At 48.7% G+C, this 17,646-nt stretch overlaps 1 protein-coding gene across 2 annotated transcripts in view; it reads left to right on the forward strand.

Annotated features, from left to right (window-relative positions):
- Window positions 1-17,646, forward strand: part of tesk1b (testis associated actin remodelling kinase 1b) — a 138,638-nt gene that overhangs the window by 101,105 nt on the left and 19,887 nt on the right. For both annotated transcript variants that reach the window (XM_038805911.1, XM_038805910.1), the window contains exons 6-7: window positions 14,617-14,707; window positions 17,119-17,202. In XM_038805911.1, the coding sequence (XP_038661839.1) occupies window positions 14,617-14,707; window positions 17,119-17,202 (175 nt within the window). The remainder of the gene's footprint in view (window positions 1-14,616; window positions 14,708-17,118; window positions 17,203-17,646) is intronic.

Consider the following 17,646-nt stretch of genomic DNA (forward strand, 5'->3'; position numbering starts at 1 on the left):
TCACCACCCTCTGGCTGAAGAAATTCCTCCTCATCTCTGTTTTAAAGGATCATCCCTTTAGTCTGAGATTGTGTCCTCTGGTTCTAGTTTTTCCTACAAGTGGGAAACATCCGCTCCACGTCCACTCTGTCCAGGCCTTGCAGTATCCTGTAAGTTTCAGTAAGACCCCCCCTCATCCTTCTGAACTTCAACGAGTATAGACCCAGAGTCCTCAATCAGTTCATCCTCTGATGTTAGTTTCCCTGCTGTTTGACCTTTCACATCTTTTGCCCTCTCTGGGGACTGCCATTAACACTCATTCTCCTTGGTATCTGTGGCCATTAGCACCCGGTTTCCCTGGGTTTCTGTGGCTGACTCATCTTTCATTCTCACTCTACAGTATAAATATTTCTCTGTCTGTTAGCTTTGACAAAAAGTCATTGGACTCGAAAAGTTAGCTCTTTTCTCTCCCTACAGATGCTGCCAGACCTGCTGAGATTTTCCAGCATTTTCCCTTTTGTTTCAGAGTCCTCAATCGTTCCTCATATGACAAGTTCTTCATTCCAGGGATCATTCTTGTGAACCACCTCTGGGCCCTTTCCAAGGCCAGCACATCCTTCCTTAGATACGGGGCCCAAAACTGCTCACAATACTCCAAATGGGGTCGGACCAGAGCCTTATACAGCCTCAGAAGTACATCCCTGGTATTGAAGAATCCCAATATCCCGTGGGGAGATGGTGCCCATGTCAGTTTGGGTGTGCTGGGCAACCCATGGCTGGAGGAGGGTGCGGGGGTGAAGTGATTGAAAGCAAGGGACCACGGACTGAAACCTTCTCAAAAATATCCAACCAGAGGGTGGCACAGTGTTTAGCACTGCTGCCTCACAGTGCCAGGGACCCGAGTTCAAGTCCAACATCGGGTGACTGTCCGTGTGGAATCATAGAATCAATGGTAGTTTGCTCCAAGCTGCGGAGATAGATGTGATCACCATTGCAGTGCAACAAACAATAGTCCAAATTCACTTCCATAGAATTTACAGTGCAGAAGGAGGCCATTCGGTCCATCGGGTCTGCACCGGCCCTTGGAAACAGCACCCTACTTAACTCCACGCCTCCACCTTATCCCCATAACCCAGTAACCCCACCTAAGCCTTTTTATGGACACTAAGGGCAATTTATCATGGCCAATCCACCTAACCTGCACATCTTTGGACTGTGGGAGGAAACCGAAATGCATGCAGATACGGGGAGTAAGTGCAAACTCCACACAGACAGTGACCAAAGCCGGGAATTGAACCTGGGACCCTGGTGTTGTGCAAACCACTGTGCTACTGTGCTGTCCAGTCACCGGTCGGATGGCGGGGAAGGTCTCAAACTGAGATCTCACCGTTGCAAATCACGTTGTGGCCCTCTCGCTAAAGTTAGTGGCCATAATGGGATCTGCGCCCGGGTTGAACGAGCCCGGAACATCGCGGCCAGTTTTTACAGCCCCATCTCTCACTCGCACCATCGATCATGGCTGTCCAAATTCTCCCTTAAATTTCTGAATGCACTTCTTCCACCGCACCATCCCACCCCCATAATATCATTGGATGTTTAAGGTGGTGCCACCTAACCTATAGGCTGTAAGACCCATGGTCAGTCTACCTTCAGTTGACAAGCACCACTCTGATTAACCTCTGTGCAAAACTGATTCTCTTTCATTGTCTTCCACTACTCCATCGCTACATGGAACATCAGCTGGAAATCCATCAATGTTCCATTGCAAATTGCCATGTCATCAGGTACATAAGTCTCAATTTCATTGATCAATAAATAATGTTCAATTGTACTACTATTCCCTGACAGACACGCCCCCTCCTCCCCGACACTAAAATTACATAAATAACCATCCCATTTGCGTTACTGTGTATGTGGAACTGTTCGTCTTGACTCAGACTTGGTGTTCCCATCTCTGGGTCAGAGGTTCATGGCATGAAGGCTCACTTCACAGAATCAAGGGTGGTGCTTCAGTAGGGTACTGAGGGAGTGCTGCACTATTGGAGGTGCCATCTTTTAGATGAGATGTTAAACACAGGCTTCATTCATCCTCTCCGTCATTAGGCCTGAAAAATCTCAAGGCACCATTATGAGGAAGACTGAAGAAGTTCACCCCAGTGTCTTCACCCTTAAACTGACGTCACATGAAACACGTTGGGGCGAATTCTCCGCTGGCGCAGTCATGCGTTCTGCCGGCAGCGCCACGCCTGCCTGAGGGCTTCCCGGAGGAAAGGGCCGGCTCCAATGGGAAGGCCCATTGGCCAGCAGCGGAATGGAGAATCCCGCTCCCAGCGACAATGCTCCGCCGTGAAACACTCGGCTGGGGTGCCGGAGAATTCACCCCGTTATGTCGTCATTAACGTATTGCTGTTTGTGGAACCTTGGTCTGGATTCTCCGCACCCTGACGCTGCAATCGCGTTCGGCGACGGGGCGGAGAATCCAGTTTCCCGCATGAAATCGGGACCGGCACCGGTTCCGCCATTCTCCACCCCCCCCCCCCCCCCCCCCATAGAAGCGGCCTACTTGGGGAGTACGCCGCGCCAATTATCCACCAGCTGAGGCCATTTCCCAAGGCCCGCCCCGGCTATTCTCCGCCCCCGACCAGCCGATTCCTGAAGGCGTGGATCACTCATGGTCCTGCTGGTTGGGTTACTCGAGTCCGCGGCCGCCACAGTCAGGGGGGGCGGGCTGATCGGAGGGCAGGTGGCCTTCACTCGGGACTGGGGTATTTTTGAGCGGGCAGTCGGGGTCGGGGAGCGGCCGATCGGAAGGCACTATTTCCACGGTCCATGTCTGAGTCCGCCATGGAGCACAGCACGGCCGCTAGAGGCCATCGGCATGCGCATGCGCGGCCTCTGACCCAGAAGTACGGGGGGGGCCGTATCGGCAGCTGGAGCCACGAGCTCCATGACAGCTGCCTGCTAGCCCCCTGCAAGGTGAGGAATCTGTGGCTAAAAAAATGAATAAATAAAAGACCACAGTTTTCACAACGGTGTGGGGACATAGTTCCAAAATCGGAGAATCCAACCCATTGTGTGCAAATGAGTTGCTGCATTTTCCTGCGTTGTAACAGTCCATACACTTCAAAAGTACTAAATACCGTGAGTTTGCGGCAGGTACAATAGAAGTGTAAGTAATTTATTTTTTTCTGTAGTGCAACAAACAGTGGATCATAGGCTCCCGCTTCATTTTCGTATTTCACTGGGTGTCAAAACTTGTGTATGTTCCACTGCAGCTTGTAACATGTTCCTGGCCTATCCTGCTATTATGCTATATATAACCCATCCTGACCCTTGCTGTGTTACAGCAATGGGATGTGTTCATACTCAGCTGTTTTAAGTATAGCCCCTGTGCATAATGGCGCATTATCGCAAAGTTGCTCATGCATACAGTCCAAGTAATAAGGACGCAGGAGCAAAACATGGTACTCTCCTCAAGTTGCCTCCCATCAAGGCCCAGAAGTGCCTGAACATCTATTCGTAGGTCAATGTCCTATTGTGACTCACATTGAATTAAATAATTTCAATTACTGGGGCCAAAGAGGTCTCAGTAAGAGTACTAATTGGGGGGGGGGGGCAAATAAGTATTTCCCATCCATGTTTGTGAGCCTCTCGTGTGCCCCACCTGACATTCTGTGGTCACATTTTTCTCATTCATTTGGATCAGCTAGAAAAATCCAAGTTGAAGTTTATATAATTTGGAATCTATAATCTGTGCTTGTTCAAGCTGGTCACTGAGGCCCGACAGATTGTTCAGAAAGTTTTCTGAAAATATTGCTCAACTTTTTTTTGCAGCGATTGTAATTTCTAATGACCAAAATACAGGCTTAAAAATATTAAATTCCCCAAAATAATGGGTACGTTTTAACGGGGATAAAACAGAGTCCTATTTCGGACGTGTTTAGAGGGCTGTTTCTCGCCTCCGGCAGCACCAAGGACGACCCCGCTGTCAAACGGGTCTTATTTTGGCCTTGATGAGGAAGGCCCCACCGAGGCCACATTTGCCTTCATTTCCTGTGAAGGAAGATACTGGGGCACCAGGTTTAAATTCCGCCCCGCTCCCCGAACTGTTGAACCCCATCATAGTCTCTGGATACCTCTCAAGCCCCCACTTACCTGTTTGGTATTCCTTGAGGCCACGCTCAGAAGGGCAAGGCACCCCCGGGCCTGATTCCCGACCTGGGCAACCTGGCATCACCAGCCTGCCAGTCAGGCAGTGCCAAGGTGCCAGGCCAAGGGTGCCTGGGTGGCAGTCCCAAGGTGCCAGGCTGGCAGCGAGAGCGCCAGGGTACCACCCTGCCCAGAGCCCAATCACCCCGGGGCCTCCGATGACATGGTAGACCCCCACACAGGTGCCGTTACACCTGCTCGGACGTTTGTGTGGATCGGTGCTAAACTGTGCCATGGTCTCCCAGGTGTGAACGTTCATTCCTGGGCCTTAGGAAAATTCAGAGACGACATATTTAAGCGAGTCTATCTGCTCATTTAAATATGTAAATCTGGAAAACACCCAGCGAGGCGTCTTGAATCTCGTAAATCTGCGAGAGGCCTCTCTCTCGATATAACGGACTCGTCACGTCACCAAATCCAGCGCAATGAAGCCTTTCGATCGCGTCCAATGTGTGTGATACAGTAAGACAATAACAATTATCCATTGTATTTTGGTTTGTACCTTTTAATGCCATCATTGAAGTTATACTTGAAGATTTCAGCCTTTCCCCTTTGTTTGGACCTGGTGACTTACTAATATGCTGGTGTAGTTGTAACATCATGGGACTAGTGATCCTGAGGCCCAGATTTTGCACTGGGGACATGGGTTCAAATCCCACCCCTGCCAGCTGGTGTAGTTTGAATTCAATTCAAAAGTTAGTTTCAGAATTGTGACAATTGTTGTTTAAAAAACCCATCTGGTTCACTAATGTCCTTCAGGGAAGGAAATCTGCCGTCCTTACCCGGTCTGGCCTACATGTGACTCCAGACCCACAGCAACGTGGTTTACTCTAAACTGCAGTGTGCACCAGCCACTATGTTGGATAAGGTTTATGATGGGAGTGCAGAAAGTAAAAGTTTTAAGTACAGAATAATTCATATTAGGTTCCTGAGTGCCATTTCCAATTTTCATACACTTCCCTCACTCCATGTTAAACTCACAGAACTTAATGTGGTGCAAATCAGCAACAAGTCCAGATATTTATCTGGATGTGGAACTTGGATATTGAACTGCGCTCCCTGAGCATATGGTGGAGGCAGGTACAATTGGGGCTTTAAAACAGGGCTGGATAAGCTCCTCGGGAGAACATGCTTGCAGTACCATTAGGGAACGACTAGCTCAGCTGGTTTTACGGAGGGCTGGGACTAATATGATGGGCCGAACAGCCTCCTGTGCTGTGACCAGGTGGCACTGCCAGGGTGCCAGGCTGGCAGTGTCAAGGCGCCTGGGTGTCAGGGGAGTACCCTGGGTACTACCCTGCCCTGCCCCCGACCACCCGTGGGTCTATGATGGCCTGCCAGACACAAAAATCAAGGCGGACACTCCAGTGCTGTCCCGAGGGAGTGCTGCACTGTTGCAGGATAACCCCGCCTGCCGGCTCGGGTGCGTGGCACCATGGGGATCATTTCAAGGCAGAGGAAGGGAGATATTCCCAACAAGGCTCCGGCCAGTGTTCGTTCTTCGATCAACAATACAACAAAACAAACAATCTGGTCATTCTTACATTGCTAATTTATTGCTGTTTCAGGGAGTTCATTGAGCAAATTAGCAGCTGCGATTCCTACATTGCAATAGCGCCTACTCTTCAAAAAGTACTCCACTGGCTGAAAGGCGCTTTGAGATATCCGATGGTCATGAAAAGAGCCATGTAAATGGAAATCTACAAGACAGCCCAGATAACCTTCCAACGTATTCAAAACTTGTTTAAATGTCTGTGAGTTGTGCCGTGAAAATCCACTTGTGCTCAGCAGGATCTCTCAAACAGCGCTATGATAATGTCTACAGAAACCTGCAGCTCCTCCTTGAAATAATGCATTGTGATTTTTAACATCCAGCTGAGGGGGTTGAACTCATAAACTTCGAATTGAGGAGTGAGTGCTTCCAGTATTTATAAAATTAGTCACTATTTGATGGCGGCAATAAAGTAAAACTTAAGTGTGATCATCAGGTGTAGTAAGATTAGAAGGCACAGGATAATCGAGGTTAATAATTCAGATTCCATTTTAAAGTCTGAAGGTTGTCTTTAGTTTTATATAATCCTTTGGTTTTATGTTATTCTGTATTACAACACTGTTGGTTGCAGTGTGGTATCAGGGTTGGAGCAAGAGTGTTCCTCTGCACCTCAGACTGAGTCATATTCACACAGTCCAACAGCACAGAAAAGACCCTTCGGCCCATCGAGTCTGTGCCAGTCACAACCACCTAACCATTCTAATCCCATTTTCCAGCACTTGACCCATAGCCTTGGGAGCGCAGATGCACATCTAAATACTTCTTTGCTTCCTCCACCTGGGGAAATTCCAGCTCGTCCAGAAACCGCCCCATGTCCCCCTCCTCTCCCCCCGGTCTGCCTCGTAATGTCCCTGGTAGTAATCACTAAATGTCTCATTTATCTTTCCTGGCTCTGACACCACATCCCCAGCCCCAGTCCGGATCTTTAATATTTCCCTGGACGCAGCCTGCTTCCGCAGCTGGTGCGCCAACATGCGGTTCGCATTCTGAAATGTTTCTTCCTGACTACTCTATCTATGCCCCTCATAATTTTATACATCTCGATCCTGCTCCCCTCTCCTCGGGGGGGATAATCGGGTCCCAGGAGGGGGCGAGGAGGCTGCCGTGAAACTGGCCGTGTTTCACGGCAGCCTTTACGACTCTCCGCATTTGCGGAGAATCGCGCCCTCTATGTCTCGGCCAATAAAGACAACTATACCACAGGCCTTCTTAACCACTGTATCCACCTGCTCTGCTACTTTAAGGGACGGGTGTACATGCACACCAAGGTCCCTCTAATTCTCGGTGCTTCCCAGGGTCCTGCCGTTTATCATGTATTTTCTTGTTTTGTTTGTCCTGCCCAAGTGCATCACCAGACTGAATTCCATTTGCCACTGACCAGCCCATCTGACCAGCCCGTCTATATCCTCCTGTAATCGAAGGTCATCCTCCTCACTGTTTACCACATCACCAATTTTCATATCATCCGCAAATGTACTGATCAACCCTCCTACATTCATAGAATTTACAGTGCAGAAGGCGGCCATTCGGCCCATCGAGTCTGCACCGGCTCTTGGAAAGAGCACCCTACCCAACTATATTTCATCTGGACCTGGAGATTTGTCTACTTTTAAGCCTGCCAGATCACTCAGAAGCTCCTTTCTGACTATGTTAATCTCTTTAATTTCATTACAGTCCTTCTCCCTGATTCCTACACCCACACTGTCCCTCTCACGAGTGAACACTGACACAAAGTATTCATTAAGAACCCGACCTACATCCTCTGGCTCCACACACACATTACCGCTGTGGTGTTTAATGGGGCCTACTCTTTCCCTAGTTATCCTTTCACCCTTAATGGACTTGTAAAACAGCTACAGATTTCCCTTTATTTTACCTGCCACTAACCTTTCATGTCCTCTTTTTGCTCTCCTCATTTTCTTTTTAAGTTCCCTCTTGCACATTCTATATGCCTCTAGTGAGCCTTCGATGTCTGCCGTAGGCCACTCTTTTTCTCCTCATCCAATGCTGGATATCCCGGGATATCCAGGGTTGACTGGGTTTGTTGGCCCCACCCTTTTTCTTAGGAACTTGGGAATTAGGAGCAGAAATAGACCATTCAGCCCCTCCAGCCTGCTCCGCCATCCAATCAGATCATGGCTGATCCCTTCCTGGTCTCAAATCCACCTCCCCACCTGTTCCCCACATCCCTTTAACCCGTTTTTCAAAATCAGAAATTTATGTCTCCTGTTCCTGAAACCATTTGAATGAGTCAGATTCTTGATTGGAACATGTTGGCCCTGTACTCTCCCTATTTCCTTCCTGAATGTGGCCCACTGCTCTGTCACAGATTTACCCAAATCTGCTCCCAGTCCACTCTGGCTAAGTCACATCTGACCTTATCAAAATCGGCCTTCCCTCCCAACTACTAGAGGCAGAACTGAAGGATACCAGCGTCCCTCATGGTGGGACTGTGTTTACAATGTGGCAGGTGTGCTTGGGCAGTCCACGTTGCCAATGATGAAATAGGGATTCGTAATTGGAAAACGTTGCAGCAGAATTATAATAAAATTGTGTTTGCATCAAGAGAGCAATGTATCGATATCCTCTTGGGCCTAGGGCGACCCTGCTTTGAGTCCGCACAGTTGAAGATAAGTTCATGCCGGATCTTGGAGTTTACCTTTTGGCTGGATACGGTCTCTGTTTCGCAGCTTGGTGTCTAATAAGCCCACAAACATTAGTGCGACAACTCATTTTCACTGTCCTTTGGTTAATTGAGCTATTTGTTGAGTGGAGCTGTTAAATCTAACAGTTAAATGACAGGATGCCCCCTCTGGCAGCTGGGAAAATGTCACCGGTTTGATTGGGTCATCTATTCACCTGTCATGAGAATGCGCCCACTCAGAGGAGTAGATCGGGCCTTAAAGGTCAGTCTCCAGCCGCTTAGCATGGCTGCCTCTAATGGAGTAGGTCAGGATCTAAGATTGAGTTTTGTCATGAAGTTTATGGGGCCGACTCTGATGGAGTGCTCAGGCCTGAGCTTGTCCGCTTTTAATCATTTTTTAAAAACGTAGTGGGTTGCTGTTCTTCTCAAAGCGAGGCACATCTCTGTTCTGTACTCAAAGGCTCAGAGCACAGATACCTTGTTATTCTGGGGCACATCCCTCGATGGCTACAACGTAAATCAGCAAGGTAATTTGTTCACAGGAGCATAATCAGACAGAAACTTGACTTTCAGCCACATAATGAGATATCAGTACAGGATACCAAAGGTCTGTACAAACGGGTAGGTGTCAAGGCGTTTTGCAAAGGAGAAGTAGAGAGGTTTCGGGAGAGAATTCCCGGGAGAATTCGGGAAAGAATTTGGCATGCCAGCTACGACCCTCACCAACTTCTACAGATGCACCATAGAAAGCATTCATTCTGGTTGTATCACAGCTTGGTATGGAGCCTGCTCTGCCCAAGACTGCAGGAAACTACAAAAGGTCGTGAATATAGCCCAGTCCATCACGCAAACCAGTCTCCCATCCACTGACTCTGTCTACAGTTCCCGCTGCCCCAGAAAGGCAGCCAGCATAATTATGGACCCCACGCACCCCAGACATACTCTCTTCCACCTTCTTCCGTCAGGAAAACGATACCAAAATTTGAGGTCACGTACCGACCAATTCAAGAACAGTTCCCTACTGCCATCAGACTTTTGAATGGACCTACCGCGTATTAAGTTGATCTTTTCTCTACACCTTGCTATAACTGTAACATTATATTCTGCAGCCTCTCCTTCCTTTCCTATGTACGGAATGTATTGTTTGTACAGCATGCAAGAAACAATACTTTTCACTGTATACTAATACATGTGACAATAATAAATCAAATCAAATCCAGAGCTTAGCGCTGAAGCAGCTGAATGCATGGACCACCAATGGTGTGTCGCTTCACAGCTCCAGGGTCCCAGCAGGTTCGATTCCTGGTCACTGTGCGGAGTCTGCACGTTCTCCTTGTGTCTGCGTGGGTTTCCTCCGGGTGCTCCGGTTTCCTCCCACAAGTCCCGAAAGATGTGCTGTTAGGTAGTTTGGACATTCTGAATTCTCCCTCCATGTACCCGAACAGGCGCCGGAGTGTTGCGACTAGGGGCTTTTCAGAGTAACTTGGGGGCTGGTTTAGCACACTGGGCTAAATTCTGGCTTTTAAAGCAGACCAAGGCAGGCTAGCAGCACGGTTCAATTCCCGTAACAGCCTCCCCGAACAGGTGCCGGAATGTGGCGACTAGGGGGCTTTTCACAGCAACTTCATTTGAAGCCTACTTGTGACAATAAGCGATTTTCATTTTCATTTCATCTTCATTGCAGTGTTAACGTAAGCCTACTTGTGACAATAAAGATTATTATTATTATGGTGGATAAAGGCAGTGGGGAATATACAAAAGGGCAGAATTGGAGAAGCACACAGATTGTGCAGTGTTGTCCTGCTGGACAGTGAGAAGCTCCTACTGTTGTCAAAGGTGTTCGGATGGATTTAAATTACATTAGCTTAATACTACTGTTTTTTATTAAAATAAAGATAAGTCATAGCAAAGTCCTCTGGCCACAGGTGACTTCTCAGATAATGAAGGTCCATATTAGCATTGTGATGGAGACCAGGGTTTCACAGCTTGTCATTTTTGAGACACGCCCAAATTGAAAAGAGAAACCGGAAAAGGAAACTGATTCTCCTCCCGAAGGAAATCAAGAATGAAACTGAGAGTGGAAACCAAAACATCTGGAGAATCTGGAACTGGTCAAAACCATACAGCAGGACAGAGAGCTACCGAAGCTCAGATGATGATGATCCCAGTGGTGCAGTACAAGCAGGCTGAAGACAGAGGCCAGAAGCTGATAGCATGAATAGGTATATAGTTGCTGCAGATGTTTCTTTTCCTTGAAGTGGATCACGCCGTCCAGACTGTAGAGTTATCTGCAGGCGTGTGCCATTTTTGGTGAAGACCTTTCCTGTGGAACCTGATTATGCACTGCTGTCAGCTTAGGATCAGGTTACATCCTAAAAGAAAAAGGAGCCTGAATGCTTTGTGAAGAAGCAGAGCTTTGACAGACTTCGTGACGAAGATTGATGAATGATTAATATATGATGGATGGACTGCCTGGTCAATTCATTATAGGTGTATTGTAGTTGTACCTGCCATTTAATGTGTATTATAGTTAATAATCAATCACATTTCGCTTGTTAATTCATGTTTAGCTAACGTTAATTCTAGGTTTTAGTGTAAAGGGAAGTAGTTGGTAGTATGTAGTATTTGCTTTGTTTGACTCTTTTATAGTAAAATATTACCATGGAATCTTGCTTCCATAAATAACTAGGGATTCAGATTTTTTTTAATGTTATTGGTCTCGGCCAAGTATCTGGGATATGGGTGCAGTGTCTATTCTCAGCGCCGGCCCTAGGGTTGCTGGCGCCCCGGGCAAGCTAAACTTCGGCGCCCTTCGGGGGCGGGGCCGGGGGGAGGGGGCGGGGGGGGGGCGGGGCCGGGGGGGGAGGGGGCGGGGTCGGGGGGGGGCCGAGCCCGAGGCGGGGGGGGGGCCGAGCCCGAGGCGGGGGGGGCCGAGGCGGGGGAGCGGAGGGCCCGAGGCGGGGGGGCCGAGGCGGAGGGGCCGAGGCGGAGTGGGCGGGGCCGAGGCGGAGTGGGCGGGGCCGAGGCGGAGGCGAGGTGGGCGGGCCCGAGGCGCGGGGGCGGGCCCGAGGCGCGGGGGGCGGGCCCGAGGGCGGACGGGGGGGCGGAGGGCCCGAGGCGGGGGGGCCGAGGCGGAGTGGGCGGGGCCGAGGCGGAGTGGGCGGGGCCGAGGCGCGGGGGCGGGCCCGAGGCGCGGGGGCGGGCCCGAGGGCGGACGGAGGGGGGGGGCGGAGGGGGCCGCCCTAGGGGAGGGCGGCCACCGCGCATGCGCTGGTTGGCACCGGCCCAACTGCACATGCGCGGGACCCGAGTCTCTGGCGCCCCCTAGCACATGGCGCCCCGGGCGACTGCCCGAGTTGCCGGTGCCTTGGGCCGGCCCTGTCTATTCTACATCCCAGGGTATGAGTGCAATGTAGCAGCATCAATTCAGTATCTAGCCTATGGTTTCAATGTGTACAGTGTTGCGATTTGATGGCATGCACCTTGAAGGGATGTATCTTAAACAGCTGTCAGTCATTAGGGGCAGCACAGTAGCATTGTGGATAGCACAATCGCTTCACAGCTCCAGGGTCCCAGGTTCGATTCCGGCTTGGGTCACTGTCTGTGCGGAGTCTGCACATCCTCCCAGTGTGTGCGTGGGTTTCCTCCGGGTGCTGCGGTTTCCTCCCACAGTCCAAAGATGTGCAGGTTAGGTGGATTGGACATGATAAATTGCCCTTAGTGTCCAAAATTGCCCTTAGCGTTGGGTGGGGTTACTGGGTTATGGGGATAGGGTGGAGGTGTTAACCTTGGGTAGGGTGCTCTTTCCAGGAGCCGGTGCAGACTCGATGGGCCGAATGGCCTCCTTCTGCACTGTAAATTCTATATTACCACCTCAATCAGATATAGTCCCATGGTTTGAGGGCCGTTTGCAAGCAGCAGAGTCGAGATCAGATGGACTATACTTAGTCTCCAGTAATCTATCTGTATATAGTCTTATCTTCAAACAAAAAACCCACAGTATTGCTTCACCAATCCTGGTGTATGATTGGTCTATGTATGTTGAAGAAGAATGTAACATGGTGGCAGCACAGTTTCTGATGATTTTGCAAAACAGAATACAAACCTCAGTCCTTCACATCCAGCAGAAGAAAACAATTAATGCAGAAGTGAAACACTCAATAGGATTTGCCATGGGTAAGCATTCTGTAACTTTGGACTGTAGGAGGAAACCGGAGCACCCGGAGGAAACCCACGCAGACACGGGGAGAACGTGCAGACTCCACACAGACAGTGACCCAAGCCGGAATCAAACCCGGGTCCCTGGTGCTGTGAAGCAGCAGTGCTAACCACTGTGCCATCACCTTGATAAAGGTGCTACCAGGAATGGAGAATTTTTACGATGGACAAAGATTGAGTCAGCTGGGTTGCTTTCCTCGGTACAGGGGTGTATACAATGATGAGTCCAAATAGATTGAACAGAAGGTCCTATAGATGAGTCCAAATAGATTGAACAGAAAGCATTGCTTTGCTTAAATGCCTATAAAGCATCAGGAACATTTCAATGTGACTCATTCTGTTTCCAGCACTTTGAGACATTGGTGAAAGAAGTGTTGAAAGTTGGAAAAGGCATTGAGCTGTATCACTGAAGCAGGATAAAGGCAGTGGGCTATAATGTTGAAGGTGATACTGGTGGTGAGCTGCACCTTTAAAGTGGACACAGCACAGTGAGCTGGACCATCGAACGTGGATACAAGGTGGTGAGCCGTATCATCAAAGCTGACACAGATGGTATGAGCTGTACAGGCAGGAATGGTCAGGCAGTGAGGGTCTCAGTCACTGCAATCTCTTCAAACCCGACAAACATCGGATATCTCTGCTGTCCTCCAACGATGGCCAGCCCATTCAACAATTCAGTGAAACCCATCACCACGGAGCTTCTGAGCACAGAACCAAGATCATAGAATCCCTTCAGTGCAGAAGTAGGTCATTCAGCCCATCAAGTCTTCACCAACCCTACGAAAGAAGATCCCGCCCGTGTAAACTCCCCCCATCTACTCCGCCCTATCCCCGGGAACTAACCTGCACATCCCTGGACACTAAGGAGAAATTTATCATGACCAATCCACCTAACTTGATCATATCAAGCATAATAATAATAATGATATTTATTATTGTCACAAGTAGGCTTACATTAATATGGCAATGAAGTTACTGTGAAGTTACGGAGGAAACCCACACAGACACAACTAAAGCTGGAAAGAAAGCAAACCATGTAAATCTATTGCCCTGTATTAAAGTGCATTCGACGCAATGAGATTTTCTTTTGCTTTCCTAGGTAAATATTTTGGTTCTTTAGAGATAATCCTTTAGCTTCGAAAAAGGGGGATGTTGCGATATACTGACATGCAACTTAAACTTAGGACGACACGTTGGCACAGTGGTTAGCACTGCTGCCTCACAGCTCCAGAGACCCGGGTTCAATTCCGGCCTCGGGTGACTGTCTGTGCGGAGTCTGCACGTTCTCCCCGTGTCTGCGTGGGTTTCCTCTGGGTGCTCCGGTTTCCTCCCACAGTCCAAAGATGTGCCGGTTAGGTGGATTGGCCATGATAAATTGCCCCTTAGTGTCCAAAAGGTGAGATGGGGTTACAGGGATAGGGTGGAGGTGTGGGTTTAAATGGGGTGCACTTTCCAAGGGCTAGTGCAGACTCGATGGGCCGAACTGCATTGTAAATTCTATGAAACTGCTGTGAATCATTATCAATCTGAAATGAAATAAATGAAAATCGCTTATTGTCACGAGTAGGCTTCAAATGAAGTTACTGTAAAAAGCCCCTAGTCGCCACATTCTGGCGCCTGTTCGGGAAGGCTGGTATGGGAATGTGGCAGGATATGATGCAGTAGTCTCACGATTTGCATGCAATCTGCAAGCAGCAGGGTAGAGGTCAGATGTATTGTACTTAATCTCCTAATAAATCTATCTATACGTAGTCTTATTTTCAAATAAAGAAACCACATTATTGTTTCACCAATCCTTGGGTGTGGTTGGTCTGCTTACATCAAAGAACGCGGAGGTAACAAGCAGGACCTATCTGACATACATGAACATTCCTCATGCACCCATAGAATGATGTGTTGTACTTAGATCTATATCTGCCTTCCAAATTTATAAAGTGTGCAGAAGTTGATCTCAATTGGTCAGTTTCTAGAAGGATGAAGTGCTCACCCGCTGCTATTCTGTGATCTGTCCTAGTGGCGATGGGGAGAAAGAGCCCTTGGCAGTGGTTGGATCACCGTACTGGATGGCTCCTGAGATCCTGAGAGGAGAATTATACGATGAGAAGGTAAAGCCAGACGGACTACGCGGTCACTTTCCAATAACCTTCATTTACCCCATCCCGCACGGAGTAAGGGAAGGATAGAACTGGTTCTTAAAATGAACTTGATCACATCTCTTGCAAACACCCCAAAGGACTTCAGGTAATCGTGAGAGAACAAACGCAATACTGTTTATAACGCAGCCCCTCGTGGAGTGAGTGAGGCTGTTCCTCTGAGTCAGAGATAGTCACTCTGAGTATAGCATAATCAGAGAGTTGGTCTGTGCTCCATTACCCCCACATCACCAACCACAGGACTCACCAATACCCGAGGGGCTTGTCTGGCCCTCTGCAGGTTCTGGAACAGAATGTCTGGCTCTCTCCATACCCTGGAAACGATCGTCTGGTCCTCTCCATTTTCTGGCACATACTGTCTGATCCTTTGCAGTTTCTCGAACAGACTATCTGGCCCTCTGCAGTTTCTCGAACAGACTGTCTAGCCCTCTGTAGTTTCTCGAACAGACTGTCTGGCCCTCTGCAGTTTCTTGAACAGACTGTCTAGCCCTCTGCAGTTTCTCGAACAGACTGTCTGGCCCTCTGCAGTTTCTCGAACAGACTGTCTGGCCCTCTGCAGTTTCTTGAACAGACTGTCTGGCCCTCTGCAGTTTCTCGAACAGACTGTCTGGCCCTCTGCTGTTTCTCGAACAGACTGTCTGGCCCTCTGCAATTTCTCGAACAGACTGTCTGGCCCTCTGCAGTTTCTCGAACAGACTGCCTGGCCCTCTGCAGTTTCTCGAACAGACTGTCTGGCCCTCTGCAGTTTCTCGAACAGACTGTCTGGCCCTTTCCAGTTTCTGGAACATAATGTCTGGCCCGCTCTAGTTTCTAGAACAGACTGTCTCTCTCTCTCCAGTTTTTGGAACAGACTGTATGACCCTCACTGGCTTCTGGAACAAACGGTCTGTCCCTCTCAAGTTTCTAGAACAGACTGTCTGATCCTCTCCGGTTTCTAGAGTAACCTGTCTGGCCCTTTATGGTTTCTGGAACATACTGAATGGTCCTCTCCAGTTTATGGAATAGACTGTCTGACCCTCTCTGGTTTCTAGAACAAACTGTCTGGCTCTCTCTGGTTTCTGGAGCAGACTGTCTGGCTCTCTCCAGTTTTTGGAACAGACTGTCTGACCCTCTCCGGTTTCTAGAGTAATCTGTCTGACCCTCTCTGGTTTATGGAGCAGACTGTCTTGCTCTCTCCAGTTTATGGAATAGACTGTCTGACCCTCTCTGGTTTCTGGAGCAGACAGTCTGACCCTCTCTGGTTTCTGGAACATACTGTTGTAGCCTCTCTAGTTTCTAAAACAGACTGCCTGGCCCTCTATGGTTTTTTGGAACAGACTGGCTGAGCCTCTCTGGTTTCTAGAACAGATAGCTGGCCCTCTCTTGTTTCTGGAACAGACTGCCTGACCCTCTCTGATTCTAGAACAGACTGCATGGCCCTCTCTGGTTCTAGAACAGACTGCCTGGTCCTCTCTGGTTTCTAGAACAGATTGCTGGCCCTCTCTGGTTTCGTGGACAGACTGGCTGGCCCTCTGTGGTTTCGGGTATAGACTGCCTGATCCTCTCTGGTTTCTAGAATGGACTGCCTGGCCCTTTCTGGTTTCTAGAACAGGCTGTCTGGCTCTCTATAGTTTCGAGAACAGACTGACTGTGCATTTCTGGTTTCTAGAACAGACTCAATGGCCCTCTCTGGTTTCGAGAACAGACTGTCTGGCCCTCTATGGTTTCTGGAACAGACTGCCTGGGCCTCTCTGGTTTCTAGAACAAACTGTCTGTCCATCTCTAGTCTCTGGAACAGACTGTCTAGCCCAGTCTGGTTTCTAGAACAGACTGTCTGGCCTTCTCTGGTTTCCGGAATAGACTGCCTGGCCCTCTCTGGTTTCTAGAACGGACTGCCTGACCCTCTCCGATTTCTAGAAAAGACTGTCTAGCCTACTCTGGTTTCTGGAACAGACTGTCTAGCTCCTTGCCAGTCGTGTAGCAGAGTGTCTGCCTTTCCCTTGGTTCTCATGCAGATTGTATGACCCTATTTCTATCCCAGAGCAAATTGCATTGACCTCTCTAAATCTTGGTATAGTTTGAAGGTTGAAAATTCCGAGAAGTAAATTTAAAAATTGAATTGGTTTTGCTTTATATCCTTGTAAATGAATGGAACATTGCCACTTTAAAAAGGAATGAAAGTGTGACACTGATGGATGGCATTGAGAAGGGTGGGGATAGAGCCTGATAGTGACCAAGTATATACTTAATTTCCAATGTTACCCAAAAGACAGCTGGTTAAGTTGAAATTTTGTGTAAGACAGCAACAAGATTAAGGTGATGTAAGTAAGCAGACTCCAAGATCTCTCTTTGATCATTCTGTTTGTAATATGTCCCTATCACAGACAGACATCTTCGCTTACGGCATCATTCTGTGTGAGATCATCGCCCGCATACCGGCCGATCCAGACTACCTGCCCCGCACAGAGGTAACAAGCTGCATTTATATAGCACCTACAACATGGCAAAATGCCCCAAAGCACTGTGCAGCAGCATAATCAGACAATTTTGCTAAGAGACAACAAGAGCTATTAAGAAATGGTGACCAAAATCTTGTTCAAAGATGTGCATTTTCAGGGGCGTCACAGAGAGGTTTAGGGGGGCAATTTCTGAGCTTAGGGCCCCAGCCACTGAATGGTGGAGCAAAGGGAATCGAGGATGTGCGAGAGGCCAAAATATACAAGGCTGCTTTAGCAGCGTGAGCTAAACAGCTGGCTTGTAATGCAGAACAAGGCAGCAGCGCAGGCTCAATTCCTGTACCAGCCTCCCCGAACAGGCACGGAATGTGGCTACTAGGGGCTTTTCACAGTAACTTCATTGACCCTATTTATGACAATAAGCGATTATTATTATTATTATTATTATTAAAATTG

Source organism: Scyliorhinus canicula, chromosome 8 (assembly GCF_902713615.1).
Source record: "Scyliorhinus canicula chromosome 8, sScyCan1.1, whole genome shotgun sequence".
Lineage (NCBI taxonomy): Eukaryota > Metazoa > Chordata > Chondrichthyes > Carcharhiniformes > Scyliorhinidae > Scyliorhinus > Scyliorhinus canicula.